The sequence below is a fragment of the Morone saxatilis genome, unplaced genomic scaffold (assembly GCF_004916995.1).
Source record: "Morone saxatilis isolate NCDOM2014 unplaced genomic scaffold, NCSU_SB_2.0 Contig0, whole genome shotgun sequence".
In the NCBI taxonomy this organism is placed as follows: Eukaryota; Metazoa; Chordata; class Actinopteri; family Moronidae; genus Morone; species Morone saxatilis.
Window position 1 is genome coordinate 1,782,985 of NW_023339650.1, and position 16,875 is coordinate 1,799,859.

A 16,875-nucleotide genomic window follows, 5' to 3' on the forward strand; every position below is an offset into this window, starting at 1 on the left:
TCCTTAGATGGTGAAATTAAGATCCCTTTTTAATTTCAAATTATGAAACAAAAAATTTGATAAAAATCTAAATAATGAGATACTTAATTTTACAAAAGGTTAATCAAAATTACATTACAAGACTCATAATTTCAACTTTCAACTCCTTTTCAACTTCGACTTTTAAAGAAATAGGTAGTTTTTTTCAACTTATAACAATTTTAAACTTAGAAGTCAAAATGACTATCATGGTTTTGACTTAAAGGAGTTGGATGCAAGAATTTTAGTTTAAAACATAAAAAAAATACTAAAATATAATAACAGTTTTGACGTTCATGTATTGTGTTGCAGAGATAGGCCATCCACTGAAGTTAGCAAGCTAACCATGCTAGCAGGACCACCCTGACATATTGACTTCCGAGTTTGACGGACAGCAGCAGGCTGGCTGGCTGGCTATGCAAAATGAAAATTTTTTATCAATATACAGTATACTGATTTAATATACATTGATTTGATTTAATTTGAAATCAATAAACACTGATTTAAATGAATAGTACCTGATGAAAATATCTGATAGTAGCATATAATACTCATTACTGATCATATATTATGCTTTAAGTTTTTTATCACTGTAATTTTCCCCTCTGTTTGGCACAAATGAGCTTCCATACTCTTTTAAAGCATATCCCAACACAGAAGCGCACACACACCCTGCAGTAAAAACAAAGGGAACACTAAATGGAGGCTTTTGCTCAGTGCTGCCTGCAGCAAGCAGCTTTGCTTAGCACTCGCTCTGCTTCGTGCTTCTTAATCAAAACTGGCACCGTGGCAATTACCTAATTAGACATCAATTAATCCACACCCTTCAGGTCTGCAGCCAAGTTTGACCTGAGGAGTAATGACAAAAATGCCTTCGAAGAACGGAGAAATCAGATTAATGGAAGCTGAGCAGCAGAGGTTGCGCTGCATTTGAGAAATCTCCAGAAATATACTGCAGTTCATTTCATAATTAACAGGTAGGAATATAATTGATTGAGACACGAAAGCTTAATCACTCAATTCAATAACCAGGATATCAGTTGAGTAGATTAATTCAATTCTGTAATTAAAGCCGAGGGAAAGGTGAAGCATTAGAGTTGATTGAAGGTTAAACAGCAGACTCACCTTTCTCTCTCTGTCGTCTCCGTCCACTGTGGACATTTCACTTCATATTCTGACAAAGAACACACCCTTCACAGTCTGAGCGTTTGGTTTGTCTTTTTTATTAGACATAGCAATTTCACAAACAGCAGTTAGCCTGAAATTACATTCAAAATGTGCAGCTGACCATGCGCAAACACTCCAGATACACCTTCAAACAAAAGTAACAGTCAATCATGTGTTTGTTTTTTTCACAATCTGTGTATTGTTTTAATTCAAATTTACAAAATCAAAATCCTCTTTCACTAGTTCACCATGAAAGCATACATACCTGTCACTATAACACATTTTAACAACTAGTTTCTGTCACTGTACATATGCTCTGAAAGGTTTTTAAAGGCTCTTTTTTGCATTCTAACACCCATACGCTCCCATACATCAACCTTTGAAATATTCTCAGTACCAATTCCCGTTCTCTGGATACTCTTTAACGTTAGCTTAGGTGAAGAGAAGGGTCATCAAGCCGACAGTCAGAGACAATTCATGTAAAAATCGGTAACACTGCAGTTCCCAGAAATCCACTTTTACTGTTTTCCAGTAACAACCAGGACCTCTGTGACTTTACCTGCCACTGAAGAATCCAACACTGAAGTTCACATAGGAGCACTGACGATGACCCTCGGCAGCTTAACAGAAACTACCAAAGCACGTAAGACTAAACGACACACAGTTTGTACAAAGTGGCAAGACGAGGGTGCTTCTGCTCAGGTTTTATTCCATTTAGGTTAATTTGCTCACACACACACACACACACACACAGAGGGTCTGTCCTCCATCATTCAAGTCACAGGACGCTCGTGTCACAGGGTTAATGCTTAACACTGGTAGAGAGGGGGGAGGTGGGGGTCGAGGGAGGAAGGGCGGTGATGGTGTCACTTAAGGGTTAGGGTACTGAAGTGGGATTGTGGGAAATTGGGGGACACAATCTGTAACTCCAGTTCATCCAAGTGCCAAAAGACAGACTGTTAACGTAACACTGATTATTTTTTCCACCTAATCCAAAACCACGTACGGCTGACACATCACAGACAAAGCTCCACAACGCAGAAACCTATCCAGTCCAGACTCTGTTCCTTCCCTCAGCGGGATGATGAGGTTTGCCGGTTTGGCCGCCCCCCCGCCAAGTTACGGTCGGCTTCCAACCAGTAGGCGAAGGGTGCCACCGGCTCCGCTTTGAAGTTCGAAAATTACTGGCCACAGGGATCCAGTGTATGTGAAAACACCTGAATACTCAAATCCACCAAAATCACACGGACGTCACCACGGCATCACTCTGAAACACTGTCCATTGTCCGGCCCGCTACTCGTAGCAGGAATGGCAACTGAAAAAAAGCGGGTGAAATCTGTACACCTTTTTTTTTTTTTTTTTCTTAATTCATCTGCAAAACTTCTGTAAGTGCAACACTTTACGTAAACTGTCCCGTCAATGAATGTGAATTCGATTTTTTTTCTCCTAACTGCTTGGTCCACAGCAATGTTCAGCTCAGTCAAAGAAAAGGGGGGAAAAAAGGAAAAGAAGCTTGTGTTTGAAGAAGCCCTGCATCCTCTTCCCAGGTGGGTGCCTCTACCTGCCGAAGATGCTTTCGTACTCGAGCAGTATGAGCTCCACTATCTGGTTCTGGTAGACCATGTGGACCGCGATGTTGCCTGTCTCGGTCTCGGGCCGGAGCAGCGTGGGTCCGAACACGATGGCCACACTCTGGGTGGTCATGCGGTTGGCCTCCCCGTGGTCGATCACCCTGGGGGGAGAGAGGCGAACATGAGGAGATTTACAGATGGAATGTGTCATAAATGGCATCAGTTGAGCGTGGATTTATTTGACAACCTTTGGTTTCATCAAGAAAAACAACATTACACATCTTTTGGGCTTGAGCGCTGAGGCAAGCCTCGCAAGTTGACGCACACTCTGTAACACTACTGAATGCTCCGGGCTAGAGCATAATAGCCTTTTTAAATAGAATCTACATCCTTGCATGCAGATGCACAAAACAATAACATATTCATAGAAGGGAGGGAAAAAAGGAGATTAAATCCGCCCGCTGATATACGTAGACCTCCATACACTGAATGTCACGCTATAAATTTCCTCAAGAAACAGCACTTCATAGGTACTGAATTACAGCAAACACAGTGCCATATAAATGCAAATTGGAAACCTAGGCAAATGTCATTGTGAACATATGATATTGCCACTGGCTCCAGTGGGCTAAGAATACACGTTAAACCTGGCTGCAGTTTGTGTTTGCCCACAGGCTGATCAGTCTGAGGAAAGGTAAACACAGAGTCAAACAGGAGTTCATATACACACAATAAAATATCCCCAGTGCCATTTTTGACCCAGTGCACGAAACTCTCTTACAGTTAGTCACTGTGGACTTCAAGAGTTTGTCTCAACAGTCGAAGGTAGTGCATAGGCACTAGTTCCTTTTTCTTAATAATTTGCATTTTATTGAGTTATATAACTACAGAACATACAAAAACCAATAATCAGATGCCAATCCCATGGACAGCCAAAGGCAAATCAAAATGTGAGTTCACCATATGAGAAAAACAGTCGAATTGTCCAATGTAGATCAACAAAGATATTGACACTAGGGATGGGAATTGATAAGATTTTGTTGATACCAATCACGTTATCAATTCTGCTTAACCGTCCAATTCTTTGTCCATTCCCTTATTGGTTCCTTAATTATCTCTGAACACAGTAAAAGAGTGGAGTTATAGTAGTTTGAGTGTTTTTGTGAAATGAGGCCACACTTGACAAGACTGTCTCTTCCTCTCTCCTATGACTCCTTCTTGTTGCAAGTTTCCAGCATGTGTGTGAGTTTGCAGTCATTGTTTTGCAATGTGCAACTGTTAGAAAAACATGTTGGCATTGATAATACGATACATACGATTCTGATGGGTTGGAACCACTCAGAGGTTTTTTGCAGTGATGTAATGTGTATCATTTTTCTTCACATTGTGAACTAAAAAATAGGAATGGATGTGAAACACAACAACTTTCAAACCCACACTGTTACAAAGCGAGTTAACTACTGACACATCCTTTCCAGATCTTTTAAAAGACGTGCATAAAGGGTAAGAGGAACCCAGACAGAAGTTTCAGCATTCTGCAGGAACCAGTCAGTTTCTCCACTGAAAATATTCAATTTGGTCCCTGTTGGATGTTTCAGAATGATCCATAATGGAGTCAATAGTAGTTTTTTGTTTTGTTAGTTTCTTTAATTTCACTTAAACAACTACATCGGAGTTAATGATCTTTGCCTTTATAAAAAAAAGTCAAACAGTACAAGGTTTTAGATTTAATTCAAGAAATATAAAAATAATAAAGATATATATAAAAATAATAAAAAATATAAAGATTTAAATGAGGAAATCAGGACATAAATAAGCATAAGAACTCCAAAAAACTAATGAAAAGGTAATAACATCTAAAAGACATCACTGTGTAAATGAAGCAGATTAATAAAAGTGCTTTTGCTCTTTTCTTACCTGCGCAGGTGTTTGAAGAGGACTTGCATTGTGTCGTGGTTGGGTTTTGGCAACTTATTGATTAAGTCTTTGATTGAATTCACTCGCTGCTTGTAGTCGGAGCATTCTGGAGCACAGAAACAGACAGGTAGTCAGTGAACGCACATGAGCAGAGCACCATCTTGTGGCCAAATTGGGGACAAAAAGCGTGCACTCTGAACACAGTGAATCAGGTCACTCACTGATGGCATTAACAAAGTCATTGAAGGATCCGTATGAGAAGAGAGGCTCGGGAAGCTCCCTGAAGAGCATCTTGAGAGCTCCGGTGGTCACGTGGATGTCCTCCCACTTACTGTCATTCAGATCCACCTTCTCATCTGATGGAGGGAGGGGAGAAAATAGTGTTTTCTACAGCAGTATCTCATGCATCAACATATGTGTGTGTAGAGACTGTGTGTGTTCTGTGTGCTGAGAGCTTCGTATGTGTCCCACAAATACCATCTGTGTCATCCCATATGAAAGGAGCTAGTTCTTTCGGGTTGGAGTCCTACCGTGATTTACAGCAAAGCGGAGCTTCTGGATCACGGCCAGGTTCCCGCTCACTCTATACAAGCCGTCAATACTGAGACCTGCGGGAGAGGGGTGAGAGGAGGGAACACTGTGGGTCCCGACATGCTGAGCTGACCTCAAACAAACAGCGCCAACGAAGGCTGACTGATCCAAACACTTTGCATTTCCTTGCATCACCTCATGTCTTCTGTTACAAAGGCGCAGCTTAACACAAACAAAGATACAGCTGACGACACGCAAAGATGTTCTGCATCAGTTGTCTGTAAACAGCCTTGTTATAAACTTGAAATATGGATGGAAATTACGTCAGGGAGAAAAAGTTGCAACAGCAACTCTTTAAAAAAACGGGGTGAAAAGGTGGAAGTGAAAAATACGTAGAAACTGCACTGCGATTCAATACAGGGCTTTCAACTGATGCAAGTCGAGCTGAAAATGATCTGAATGGATTCACCCGTAGCCTTTATGTAAGACAGAATAGAAGTCTAAATGAGTCACCGCTTCCTCAAGCTGAAGTGGTTGTACTGAATCATCAGTGTCACTGAGCAAATCAGTACTTTTTAGTATTGAAGCTCCCCTCACTGACTACAGTACAAGCGGCATTGTCAGCTCAGCTTTGTTACACAGGATGTTACCTAGTGGCTCAAAGCTTACAGAAAGAACATCAAGTCCACTTGCAGATAGGCGGCTGCTACACTTTTAACCCTCTAAACACTGGCTCTAGGTCTGGGTTTGTACTGAAATTAACAACCAGCCACAGACTGAACTTACTGCTGGACAGAAGCACCATAATGTCATGTTATAAACGGTGGTGCATCAAACAAAGCGTTAGGTCATTTCTACCTCAAAGACAGAACTGGAAATGAGAACCAATGAAGTGAGAGCTCAGATAGTCAGGTGGGTGTGGCTCATACCTGTGTTCTCCACATGGTCGATGCACATTTTGACAAAGTTGGGCACCGATGTGTTCTCCCGCTGGCACAGACTGGTCAGACTGCAGCCAAACACCTGATCTGTGAACGAGCAAACACACACACTGGTTCTTAACTTTCACCTGTCCAGTGGACACACACTCTGCTGTTAGCGTCAGGGTTCCTACACATTTTACATTTCAAGATTCCATAACTTTCCAAACTCAGATTTTCAGCCTTCTCTGTCGATTTTCCTGACTACATTTGACATTTGAGTACAAATAGCTAGATGTTTATTATGCAATTAAATAGTTTTAAAGGTCCAGTGTGTAACATTTAGAAGGCTAATGTTTTCATTAGTGTATAATGAATATAGGAATTGTTGTGTTTTTGTTACCTTAGAATGAGCTGTTTTTACAGGGTTCCCACTCTTTAAGAAATAATTTTCCAGGACTGGAAACCAGTCTCTAAATTTCAAGGTTTTCTAGATTTTCCAGGTTTTATCTATAGAAGCTGCAGGTCACCTTGCAGGACCGCCACGTTGACCGGCCATGTCTGTTTACTTTTCTGAATTAATCCTAAATGTTCAGACAAGCTTAATATTTGGTTATAACTGCCCATGCACAGCCAGCAATGACTCACTGTTTCTACGTAGATGAAAGTATATCAAAAACATAATTAGTATTTGGTTGTTTGTGATGCATTATCTTTCCTTCTCTGGGGCAGAGCTGTGCATACTTATCCAGACCCGGGAATGACTCAAATCAAATTCCATACTTTTCCATACTGCGTGGGAACCCTGAGCAGTGACATGTATCCATACAGGAGTTAGTCTCCTACCTTTGATGTAGCCCTTGTCTCGGACTGCCTGATAGGTGGGTCGACGTATCAGGAACTTCTTGAGCTTCATTCTGGTTTTCTTCTGGTCTGATGAGTCCATACTCACAGAGGTCTTCATCACTGAGGAAGACAGGCAAGATTATTTTATTTCAAACCATATAGAGTATGCTTTAGGGACATCAACAGTCTCTGTCTGTCTCACCTCTGTTCTTTTTGGAATCCCGGTGGTCTTTCTCCTTGTCCTGTTTCTCAGCTCCTGGAGACTCTGGCATGTCCTCCTCAATGGCCTCATCTGACTCCCAGGCCTGGATAGGGGGAGAGACACATATGGACTTAGATACATTCACATTTAGATCAGCTCCAACTTATTTTAAGGCTCATTTACCCTGACCAAGCATGCAGCATACTCGGGTATATTCAACTATTAAGTGAAGTTGTCACTCTGGTTTGGACTTTTTGCTAGTGAAAGAAGTCTCCTCACATGTGTGTTGATGGTCTCTGTGAGGGCCCGATACCAATCGTTGACGACACTGTCGATCTCCGACTGAATCAGCAACTCCGTCCCTTGACGAGTCTTCAGCTGAGGGAGGGAAAGTCAACATCACTTATTACCAGAACCACCACATTCAAACATATATACAGAATGATCTAGAGTCAAACTCCACAGCAAATCCACTGCGTCCCTTACCTCGATGACGTGTTTCTTGCTCGACTTGTCCTTGGAGGCCCACTCCACCGACCCCCCTCGCAGATCGACGGTGAACTCGGGCTTCGACTGGTTGCTTCCGAACTTCTGGAATCAAGGAAACGGTATGAGTCTGACGCAAAGATGATGTAACAGGGACACGCTGTTGTTTTAGCAGTTTTTTTCTCTTAATGTTGCAAATGGGATATGAATTTCTGACAGGTGTCCTCAGCATTTTTTCAAAGCACAAACACTAAATGAAGCAGGTGTCACATCCTTAAACACTTAGAATCTCATTTTGGAACTCTTGATGTATACACACATCTTTAGTATTGTGTTACAAGAACAGCAAAAACACTGTTAGTTGTTATTTATATCATGTGCATGTTAATGAACACACAATGCTTTTGGTTATATTCTTAGATATAAAATCCAAGCTGTTCATTGACTTTTAGAGTCATGTGATACTTTTTTAGCTGAATCCTGCTGGGTGTAATGCAACCTTTGAGTGGCACACAGAACAGAACAGTGGTAACCAAACAACAACAATGATAACTGTTGTTACCATTCTGCTTGTGTTTCCACCCCACCATTACTGTCGAACAGACAACTGACTGAATTCTGACACAGACCAGTGCGCTTCTAGTCCTCCAGGTCGGGGCTCAGCAACCTTTACTATCAAAACAGCCATTTTTGGTGGTGTTTTTTCCGGAGATGCAAAACATATTTGAGTCTTATAATGCTAATTTAACTTTGCAGATCAAGCATGCCAGTAAGCCAGCAGGGTTGGTGGTAAAAGCAAACGCTCCACGTACTATTAAATTCTCTATTTTCTGCTGAGGCTTTTCTTTTGTTGGATTTGGAATCCATAGCTTGCTGTGTAATGTCTAAACATTTTTAGAATTGGAGAATCACTGTGAATGAGCATTACTTTAGGTCTACAACAATGATAAATAAAAATAAAAATGTTAAAAAAATAACTTATTCATTTCCATATAATGTTTTTGTCAAAGCCGCAGTGAGCCACTGGAGAGAGCTAAAGAGCCTACCCCTGTTCCTGGTTGTCACACAGAGCTTAAAACCTAAACTGACATGTTTGGAGTTAGACACTGGTAAAGGGCCATCCTTGTGTCCTCAGGGCTACAGTGATAAAGTTGGACAGCAATATCCCTGTTTGGTATCGAACTCTGGCCCTTTGTTGCATATCTTTCCACATCTCTCCTGTCAACAGGGACTTTATATCTTACACGTTTTCATACAAATCAAGAAAATAAATCCAAGTGAAATTCTATTTTACAACATTTTAAAGGCTTTAATTTACTTTTTACTACATAACTGACATGTATTATCACCTTTTAAAGTCGTTATGGCGAACATGTTAGCCAACTGCCTATTTCACATCCAGCAGGTGCAGAGCAACATTAGCATTTATTTGAAGTTGTGTTTGTGTCCACGTGACTAAGTCCAATATTCATTCTGCATTTAACTCTGAGAATAATATCTGGTTCTTTAGCTTCAAGATGCTATACTATGCTCACTGTACCAGCCAGTTGCTAACTTGGTTTGGTGCTGAGCAGGTAGTGTACCGTTTGATTATCAGAGCTTTTTGGCTGAAAACAACTGCCTGCCACTTCTGGAAATGCTAATGAGAGTCATGAGAGTGAACCAAAGCCAGAAAGTTTTGGGCAGTAAAACCAAAACAATTAGCTAAAAGAGGCTAAAACGTTCTCTAGAGTTGAGGGGATACTGGAAAGTGAGGTGATATTTCTCTGTGAGTTTATTATTACAACCCATTTTCACAAGGTCATTTATCCAATGTTAATGTGAAAATATCAATTAGTGCAGCTTTAACATTAGAATGAGCTAAATTAAGCTTCTCACACACACATAAACACTGCTTTCTCAGTCAGATAAAGCAGAAGTGAATGAAAGAATGAAAGACAGGGGGTAGCAACACGTGCAGAGAGAGGGGACATACAGCGGCAGCCTGCACAGGCCTACAGTTCACATAGGAGACAGCAGGGCGGGGCTTGACTGAGCGCTTCCAGTTGCTAAGGAGCGTGAGGAGCAGCTCAGGGATGGAGCCGCTGCGGTAGTAAGACTTCAGGAAGGAAGAGAGGAAGGGGGAGGAGAGGGAGAGAAGCAATAAACTGAGGATGACACATTTCACAGCACGGGTTGGAATGAAGACAGATGACTATGCAGAGATAAAGAAGAGAGAAATAACATGGCGATGAATGGAATGCTAAAAAAGCTCAAGCCTCTTGGGGGCTGCTGGGATACGTACCCAGCTGGTGCTGCCTCCTTGACCCTTAGCAAAGAGCAGGGAGGAACCCTGCAGCACTGTCCACGAGGAGGTCCAGTTCTTCCTGTATATCACAATAAAACAAAGACACTGAGCGTCTGGGACTAAAACTCTCCAGGATTTCTGAGTTTCACGTGGAGTCGTTTAGATTAAGATTCCTACCTGACTTTCTTTCCATTTTCTGTGATTTTGGTGACATTGAGGACTCCGCACTTCTCTGACGGCTGAGGAGGAAGACACAGACGCAGATAAGAACCTGCTACAGCATGAAAATACACACATACACACACACGCTGAAGCTTGAGAAGTGAATGGGATAATGTTGGAGGCCAGACGTGGCTGTGCTGCTTGAGGTTATACCCAAATATCACCAGCAGATGGCAGCCTGACACTGCTGCAAAGAATCAAAATTGCTGCATTTCTGCTGGTAGAACTGTTTTGCCATGGTGTTAGATGTGATGTGGTTTGGTTAAACGTGGGATGTGGCATGCAGCTGATGAGAGAAACCAAATGCAATGCAGACGTAGAGAGTTTAGAAGATATCTGTATTCAGATGCAAGCAGGATGATGATGTAAAGTGTGGTGTGATGCAGTGCAAGCTGGGATACTAACTGTCGAGGGGTGCTTAGGAGATGAGGGGCAGGAGTCAGAGTCTGGAGAGCTCTGCTTGGGCGCCGGAGCACACTCCTAACAACAAGAGGCACAACATGATGAGTCGCTTATAACTAGCAGCTAACTAGGAGATACGTGAAGACAGTCAGTCTGAGGTTAGTGAGGAGAGGAGAATGGATCAGAAACCTGGAGAGGAATCACAAGATAGTGTTAGATATTAGTGTAGGTCATCAGAAGATAAGGATGAAGGGAACTTAGGTGCATGCTTTTGAGTGTCTGAGGGAAAAGTGCATTAGATCAGTGTTAGAGAATGATTCCAAGACGCTGCTTCCTTCCTGTTTGGCCGCAAAAGAAAAAATCAGACGTCTTTGATTAACGCGGCTTTGATTGCCGTATTACCACAGCTATTTAACAAGGCGTTCTACAGGACACACCGACAGTGAATCAAAACCGATCATCTGTTGATTGGGNNGGGGGGGGGGGGGAGGCTCTGCGTGGTACCAACTTTATCACGGTTAAGAGAGAGACGCAATCTCCTCTTGTGCAAGTGGGGAGTGAACCGCCAGAGTTTGAAAGAGAACTGCAACGAAAGCGCCACACAGTCAGCTTCCAATATGTTCTCCTCACTCTGAGTTTAAACTTGATGTATGAAAGAGTTTATTAACATTTAACATTCCTTTCTGTTCAAATGCACTGCACGTCATTTTACAGAGAGAAAAGGAAGAAATGAATGAAATACTGCAAGTAACAAAGATGCCAAAAATAAAATATGACAGTAAAGTTTAGGTTGCATTATGGGACATGTAGGATCCAGTGTTTTTGGAGCTTGACTCATATTAGTCAGGATATCTCGGCTTCCGTAGCTCCACTTTTGACCATTTCTTTTAGATTTCTCTCTTCACAACGTTATAAGAGTGCAATACTACAGTAAATCACTAGCGCATTATTTTAAGACATTATGTCTGCTGTAGTGGATTACCTTGCTCCAAGTTATCTTAATTAATGCAAAACAGAAAGATCGCCGTCACTGTCTGATAACATACAAACAATAACAGATTAAGCCATTGTAAGCCTTTTCCTCTGTAGAGCTGAAAGGGTCATTAGTGCTTTGGGATTAAACTCACTGCCAATAAGACAGGTCATGGAAAGACCACATAAAATCCTGTGGCGACAACAGTGTCTGTGTCCACACCTATCAGGCCCAAAAGTCAGCCATCTTCATCGTGCCTTACCTTGTCGTTGAGGTCTAAGACGTAGGTGCTGTGTCTCCACTTGGTGAGGACGATGGGATCCTGCTGCTTCCTCTCCAGACTGCGACTCTTGGGAACCTCTCCGGACTGAGGGGAGATATTGTACTGCAGAAACAGAGAGGAGAGCTAAAGTTTAGACGTCAAAAATTGCTAGATGGTAATTCTAGCTCCCTCTTCAGTATCTTTTCTCTCCTTGCCCCCTACCTCTCCTTTTATTCTCCACAGCACCATTGGACAGAGGGACTTCCCTTACAGCCCAGGCATTGTCTTCAACAGTCCCCAGTAAAGTCCACTGAATATATCCATGCCCGCACTACAGCCCATTCAGCCTGAGAATGGATTCTGATCTGCTCTCTAGATTAGCAAGAGCCAGTAATAGTCTGCCACCCACAGTTCAACACAAACTTGGCTCCTGTGTGAGCTCCTCAGACACTCATCCACTTACACTGACAGGACCAGTCTTAAGAAAACACACCAGGGGGGAGGAGGAGTCACATAAATGTGTGTTACTGGGTAGTAGTTAGGTGATGTAATGTGAGAAGATCTCCAAGAGAAGGAGATTACTTAAAATGGGCTGTAAATGGAAGACAAAAGCACATGGAGAGCTAATGTTCATAATATAATACAATCACCTTAGGCAGCTCCCATTCTGACCTGGACCCATCAGCACTGTAGTAGTAAGGCCGGCCTTGTTCGTCCACATGTTTTATCCACTGCGAACACAAACACTAGTCAGTTTCCCAAACAGAAGGAAAACAATATTTACAATTTATTTACAAACAATATATAGACACAGTATGCAGGGGTGAATCTAAACATGATCGACCCCGGACCACTGTGATCAGTCTATTATTTGTGTGGCTAATCAATAGACTGCACCTTCTCCTGTGTGTATTCAGAGACGTAGAGTGTGTGTCCGTGTTCATCCAGCTCCTCAGACCAGCCTCTAGGGGGCGACCCGTACTGGCTGTCAGACTGACTTGAGTGGGTGCTGTGACAGTTCTCCTCTGAGGACAGCGGCTGACCGACAGAAGAACAGGTTTTATGAGCCATTCATGAAGACATTGTGAACCTTTTACTTTACTTGAGTATTTTATGCTCCTTTAAACTCATCTTTTAGCATTAGAACCAGCAGCCAGTTGGCGTGTAATTACGAATCCCAAGGCTTTTCTTTCCAAGACACTCCCTGCGTAGCATGTAAGCGCTAGATTGGCCAGGCGCCCATGCTCGTCAGGTGACATACACAAAGCTTACCAACAAAAACTTTATACGTAGTATAAATAGCAATAGTCCATGTCTACCTAGGAAGTAGTTGTGGATTAATGGGTTAATCACAGGAATTGTACCTCAGAACCTGGGGTTCTATACCCCTATTTTTCAGACTTAGAATAATGGTACAAAAACTGGAAAACTAACAACAAGACACGATATAATAAGGTATTAATACGTTTCTTCATGTTTCCATTCTTGCTAAGCTAAGCTAACCAGATGCTGCAACTACAACGTCACCATGCTGCTTATACAATGATGCATCTGTAATAATTATACCTATAAACAGACTGATTAATCGGGCTGATCATCTGGCATTTTAAGATAATTGGAATCAGCTGATGCCTGCGCTTATGAGGCCGATAAACAAAGAATGTCAACTGTCAAAGACGTGTAGGTACCGCTGTCAGCATGGCTGCTGGGGAACGATATTAGCACCCCCCCTTGTGAATTTTGGGAAGGTGGTGAAACCAGTCATGTTTTGAAATCTAGAGCATAAACCAATGTATTTTTCTGTTTCATTAATAAAAACTGTCTAAAACAACATGTTACTGGTCAGGATAACATTGTATATTAGATTGTAATGTGCATGGAATAATGGAACTATACATGACTTTTCTCTGTTTTGATATTGCCATTATATATCAGCTACTTAAAAACCTATATCGGTCGACCACAAATTATAACTTCTACTTATAACAATTCTCACCATTTATTACTGGTATTTATTATATATTTTACGAATTGATTAATTAGTCTATTCATATATTTATTCATAATATAATGATATAAAACAGAGAAAAACATCAAATCCTCACATTTGAGAAGCTGGAACAAGCTTTAACTATTACGTTGATTGATTTTCTGTCAATTAACCTATCAACTTAGCACACATTATATTCCAGTAATCCTATAATTAGCCAGTCTCTCTCTAACATAATACTGCAATAAAATAAACCACCACATGGGGGCAGTGTTTGATAGTTAGGTAGGAAACTGCAACCTGACAGGAAACCATGACTTCCCCATATCAAAGGCGTTCTTGTTTCTCTACCTTCAGTAACCACAACACCATTTTAAAAGCCCTTTGAGGTCCACCACACCTTCACCGCAGCCTGTTTAAGAGCGACTGCCAGAGAATCCAATTACAGACTGTTTATGTCCTCCACCACTGTAACTTCAGCCCAGACTTTTTCTCACATACAAACTGAACACCTGCATTGTGATCACACCTAGTGTTTGATTGAGAGGTGGAAAAAGACCAGAAGTCTATGTGTCTCACAGTTAGATGTCTTTTTACAGTCCATATGCAATGCAAGCACATGAAGAAATGGCTTTAACTGGCTCAAGCATCCTCACCTCACTCTCTGCTGTGCCCTGGCTGTCTCCTCGGATGCTGCTGGTGCTCCCACTCGTGTCCCTGGTGCGTGGCGGCTTCCAGGTCCGCTCTCCGGTGGCGCGGTTGTAGTAGAAATGCCTGCCGCTCAGGTCTTTGTGGGTCTCCCAGTCGCCCAGGATGTGGAGAGGGGAGCTGGAGGGGACGGGCGGCAGACTGGACTGAGAGATCTTCAGCTCCTGGAGGTTGGTGTAGACCGGCGAGTCGGACCGGCCCTGACCTGTGGGTGATGTTGTCTGGTGGAGGGTAGGAGAAAAGGAGAGAGGTCAGATCACGTACATTTCTGCACAACTCTCTTTTATTAAAGATCTGTATGTTTTTCAGCAGATACCCCCTAACGTCTCCAGAGACTTTGACTGTCCTGATTTTCCCTTGAAAATTGAATGATAGGAATTCCATAACCAGAAAGAGCCCTGAAATCCCTCCAGAGTCTGCTGATACTTCTGAGATATAAGTATCTGTAGGAATGTTGGTCCTGTCCAGCACAGAAACCAGCAGCTATCACATCCTGGACCGGACTATGGAATATAACCGTAAAACGTTTGAATCACAAACATGCACATTCAGCTCTGAAAATCAGACCTGCTATACATAAACCCAACTTCCCTTTCTAAGAGCACGAAGGTGAGGCCGTGAGTTATGAGTCTCTGACGGTCTGCACGGCAGGATGCAGCTGCTGATCAAATCAGATGCCACATGTGGTTTGCAGATATTTTAAAACCATATCAGTCCGATTCTAATCATGGACTCAGCACAGTTACATAATCATTTATCTGTCTAACCCTAGCCCCTACCCCTCACCCTGTCCAGCACTACTTACATAGCTTCAAAGTGTTACAAAGTTACAAACAGAGCAGCTTAGATTAATCAATTAGTTGTTAACTATTAAATTAATCGATTCAAGTAATTTTTTAAGAAAGAATTTATTATTTATTATTATACAATTATTTATTAGCCCTCTATGACGGCAAACTGAATATCTTTGGGTTTTGGATTTATGGAACAAATAACTAATAAATTAACTGAGACAGCCCTAGGTACACAGTGATTTACAAGAGGGAAAAAAAGAGACGGGGGAAACACACGAGACAGAGAAGACAGTATATGAACAGAAGTGTAGAACACAAAATAAGGTATAACATCAAGAGAAAGCCAGAGAAAACAAATGGATTTGAAGATGCTTTTTAAATATGGCTGCTGATTTAGCTTCTCTGAGGCTTTGCAGGAGTCTGTTTGTGAACATCTTTAGTTTTCAGCCTTGACCTCTGAACCAACATAAATCCCTGCTTTACCTAAATTAGGATGCTCCCAGATCTAAGCAGCTAAAATAACTATTTTAAGTATAGAATGCCTTATATGTCAACAGTAAAACTTATAAAAGTGTAAGTGACAAGGAACCAAAGGAGAGAAGCTAAAATTGGACCAATGTGCGATCTATGCCTAGCTTGTGTTAAAAAAGCTCTGGGCCAGCTAGAGAACATATACAGAGGCAGGTGATCAAGGTGTTAGTGGCGACCAATGTGAAAGCAGCGCAGGGGGGGCTGCGCTGAGCAGTCATACAATGAAATACAAGCTAGGAAGTGCAGCAGCAGCAGTAACAGTTAATGCGTTTAAAGGCTTATCAGATCAGATTTTACAGCTCAAGTTATCAACGTGGCAACTGTGTTATCTTTCGATTGTGAGGTAGACGAGATAATCCACCAGAAATGTGAGTTTGCATGAGTTTGTTTTGCTAACGCAGCGCCCTGCCGGATGATGTTGCATTGTAGACAGAGTTGAGCCAGGTTCAACTTTTTGCTGGATGACCCTGCGCTGGCACCCTCGCTTCAAATGAGTGACTTGGCTTAATAAAGAGACGTGACCTAATAAAAGCATGCATGACTTTTTAAAAATATTTATTCTTCGTGGGCTTTTCCCCTTATCAGATAGGAAAGGCTATCTAAAAAGGAAAAAGGAAAAAGGAAAGGCTAAAGGAAAGATGGAGAGGGAGGGATGACACGCAGCAAAGGGCCACAGGTTGAATTCGAACCAATGGCTGCTGCTTCTGGGCGCCCTGTAAAATCTTCTCTAAACAAATAGGCATATCGTTGGAGTCATTTTTGGAAGAAAAAATTTATTATTATTATTTCAACACTTGTGAATATTTTGGTTTCTTTAGTCCACTATGAATAACACAAGACATTTGAGGACATCAGTATGGTCTTTGGGAAATCAATTAAACAAGGAAATTATTAACAGATTAATGAATAATGAAGAAAATCATTAGTTGCAGCCCCACAAATAGTAGATTCAGTATTTTGACAGGATGCTTGTTGCAGTCCCTTTTCTCTTTTCCGACAAAGCAAGCTCCTTAGCAACCATGCTGGCCATAAATAATGCTTAAGATT

The 16,875-nt window shown here is 41.7% G+C and overlaps 1 protein-coding gene across 7 annotated transcripts in view; it reads right to left on the reverse strand.

Moving 5' to 3' along the window:
- Window positions 1-1,531: 1,531 nt before the first annotated feature.
- arhgap12b (Rho GTPase activating protein 12b) overlaps window positions 1,532-16,875 on the reverse strand; it is a 53,675-nt gene continuing 38,331 nt past the window's right edge. For 2 of the 7 annotated variants that reach the window (XM_035681292.1, XM_035681754.1), the window contains 17 exons: window positions 14,452-14,724; window positions 12,703-12,843; window positions 12,456-12,536; window positions 11,806-11,928; window positions 10,574-10,648; window positions 10,124-10,185; window positions 9,944-10,025; window positions 9,635-9,757; window positions 7,660-7,764; window positions 7,453-7,551; window positions 7,174-7,276; window positions 6,972-7,091; window positions 6,135-6,233; window positions 5,205-5,282; window positions 4,896-5,030; window positions 4,675-4,780; window positions 1,532-2,918 (listed from right to left, as the gene is read on the reverse strand). In XM_035681292.1, the coding sequence (XP_035537185.1) occupies window positions 2,744-2,918; window positions 4,675-4,780; window positions 4,896-5,030; window positions 5,205-5,282; window positions 6,135-6,233; window positions 6,972-7,091; window positions 7,174-7,276; window positions 7,453-7,551; window positions 7,660-7,764; window positions 9,635-9,757; window positions 9,944-10,025; window positions 10,124-10,185; window positions 10,574-10,648; window positions 11,806-11,928; window positions 12,456-12,536; window positions 12,703-12,843; window positions 14,452-14,724 (1,980 nt within the window). In that variant the 3' untranslated portion in view covers window positions 1,532-2,743. The remainder of the gene's footprint in view (window positions 2,919-4,674; window positions 4,781-4,895; window positions 5,031-5,204; window positions 5,283-6,134; window positions 6,234-6,971; window positions 7,092-7,173; window positions 7,277-7,452; window positions 7,552-7,659; window positions 7,765-9,634; window positions 9,758-9,943; window positions 10,026-10,123; window positions 10,186-10,573; window positions 10,649-11,805; window positions 11,929-12,455; window positions 12,537-12,702; window positions 12,844-14,451; window positions 14,725-16,875) is intronic. The other 5 variants (XM_035681372.1, XM_035681450.1, XM_035681602.1 and 2 more) reach the window with 5 other exon arrangements.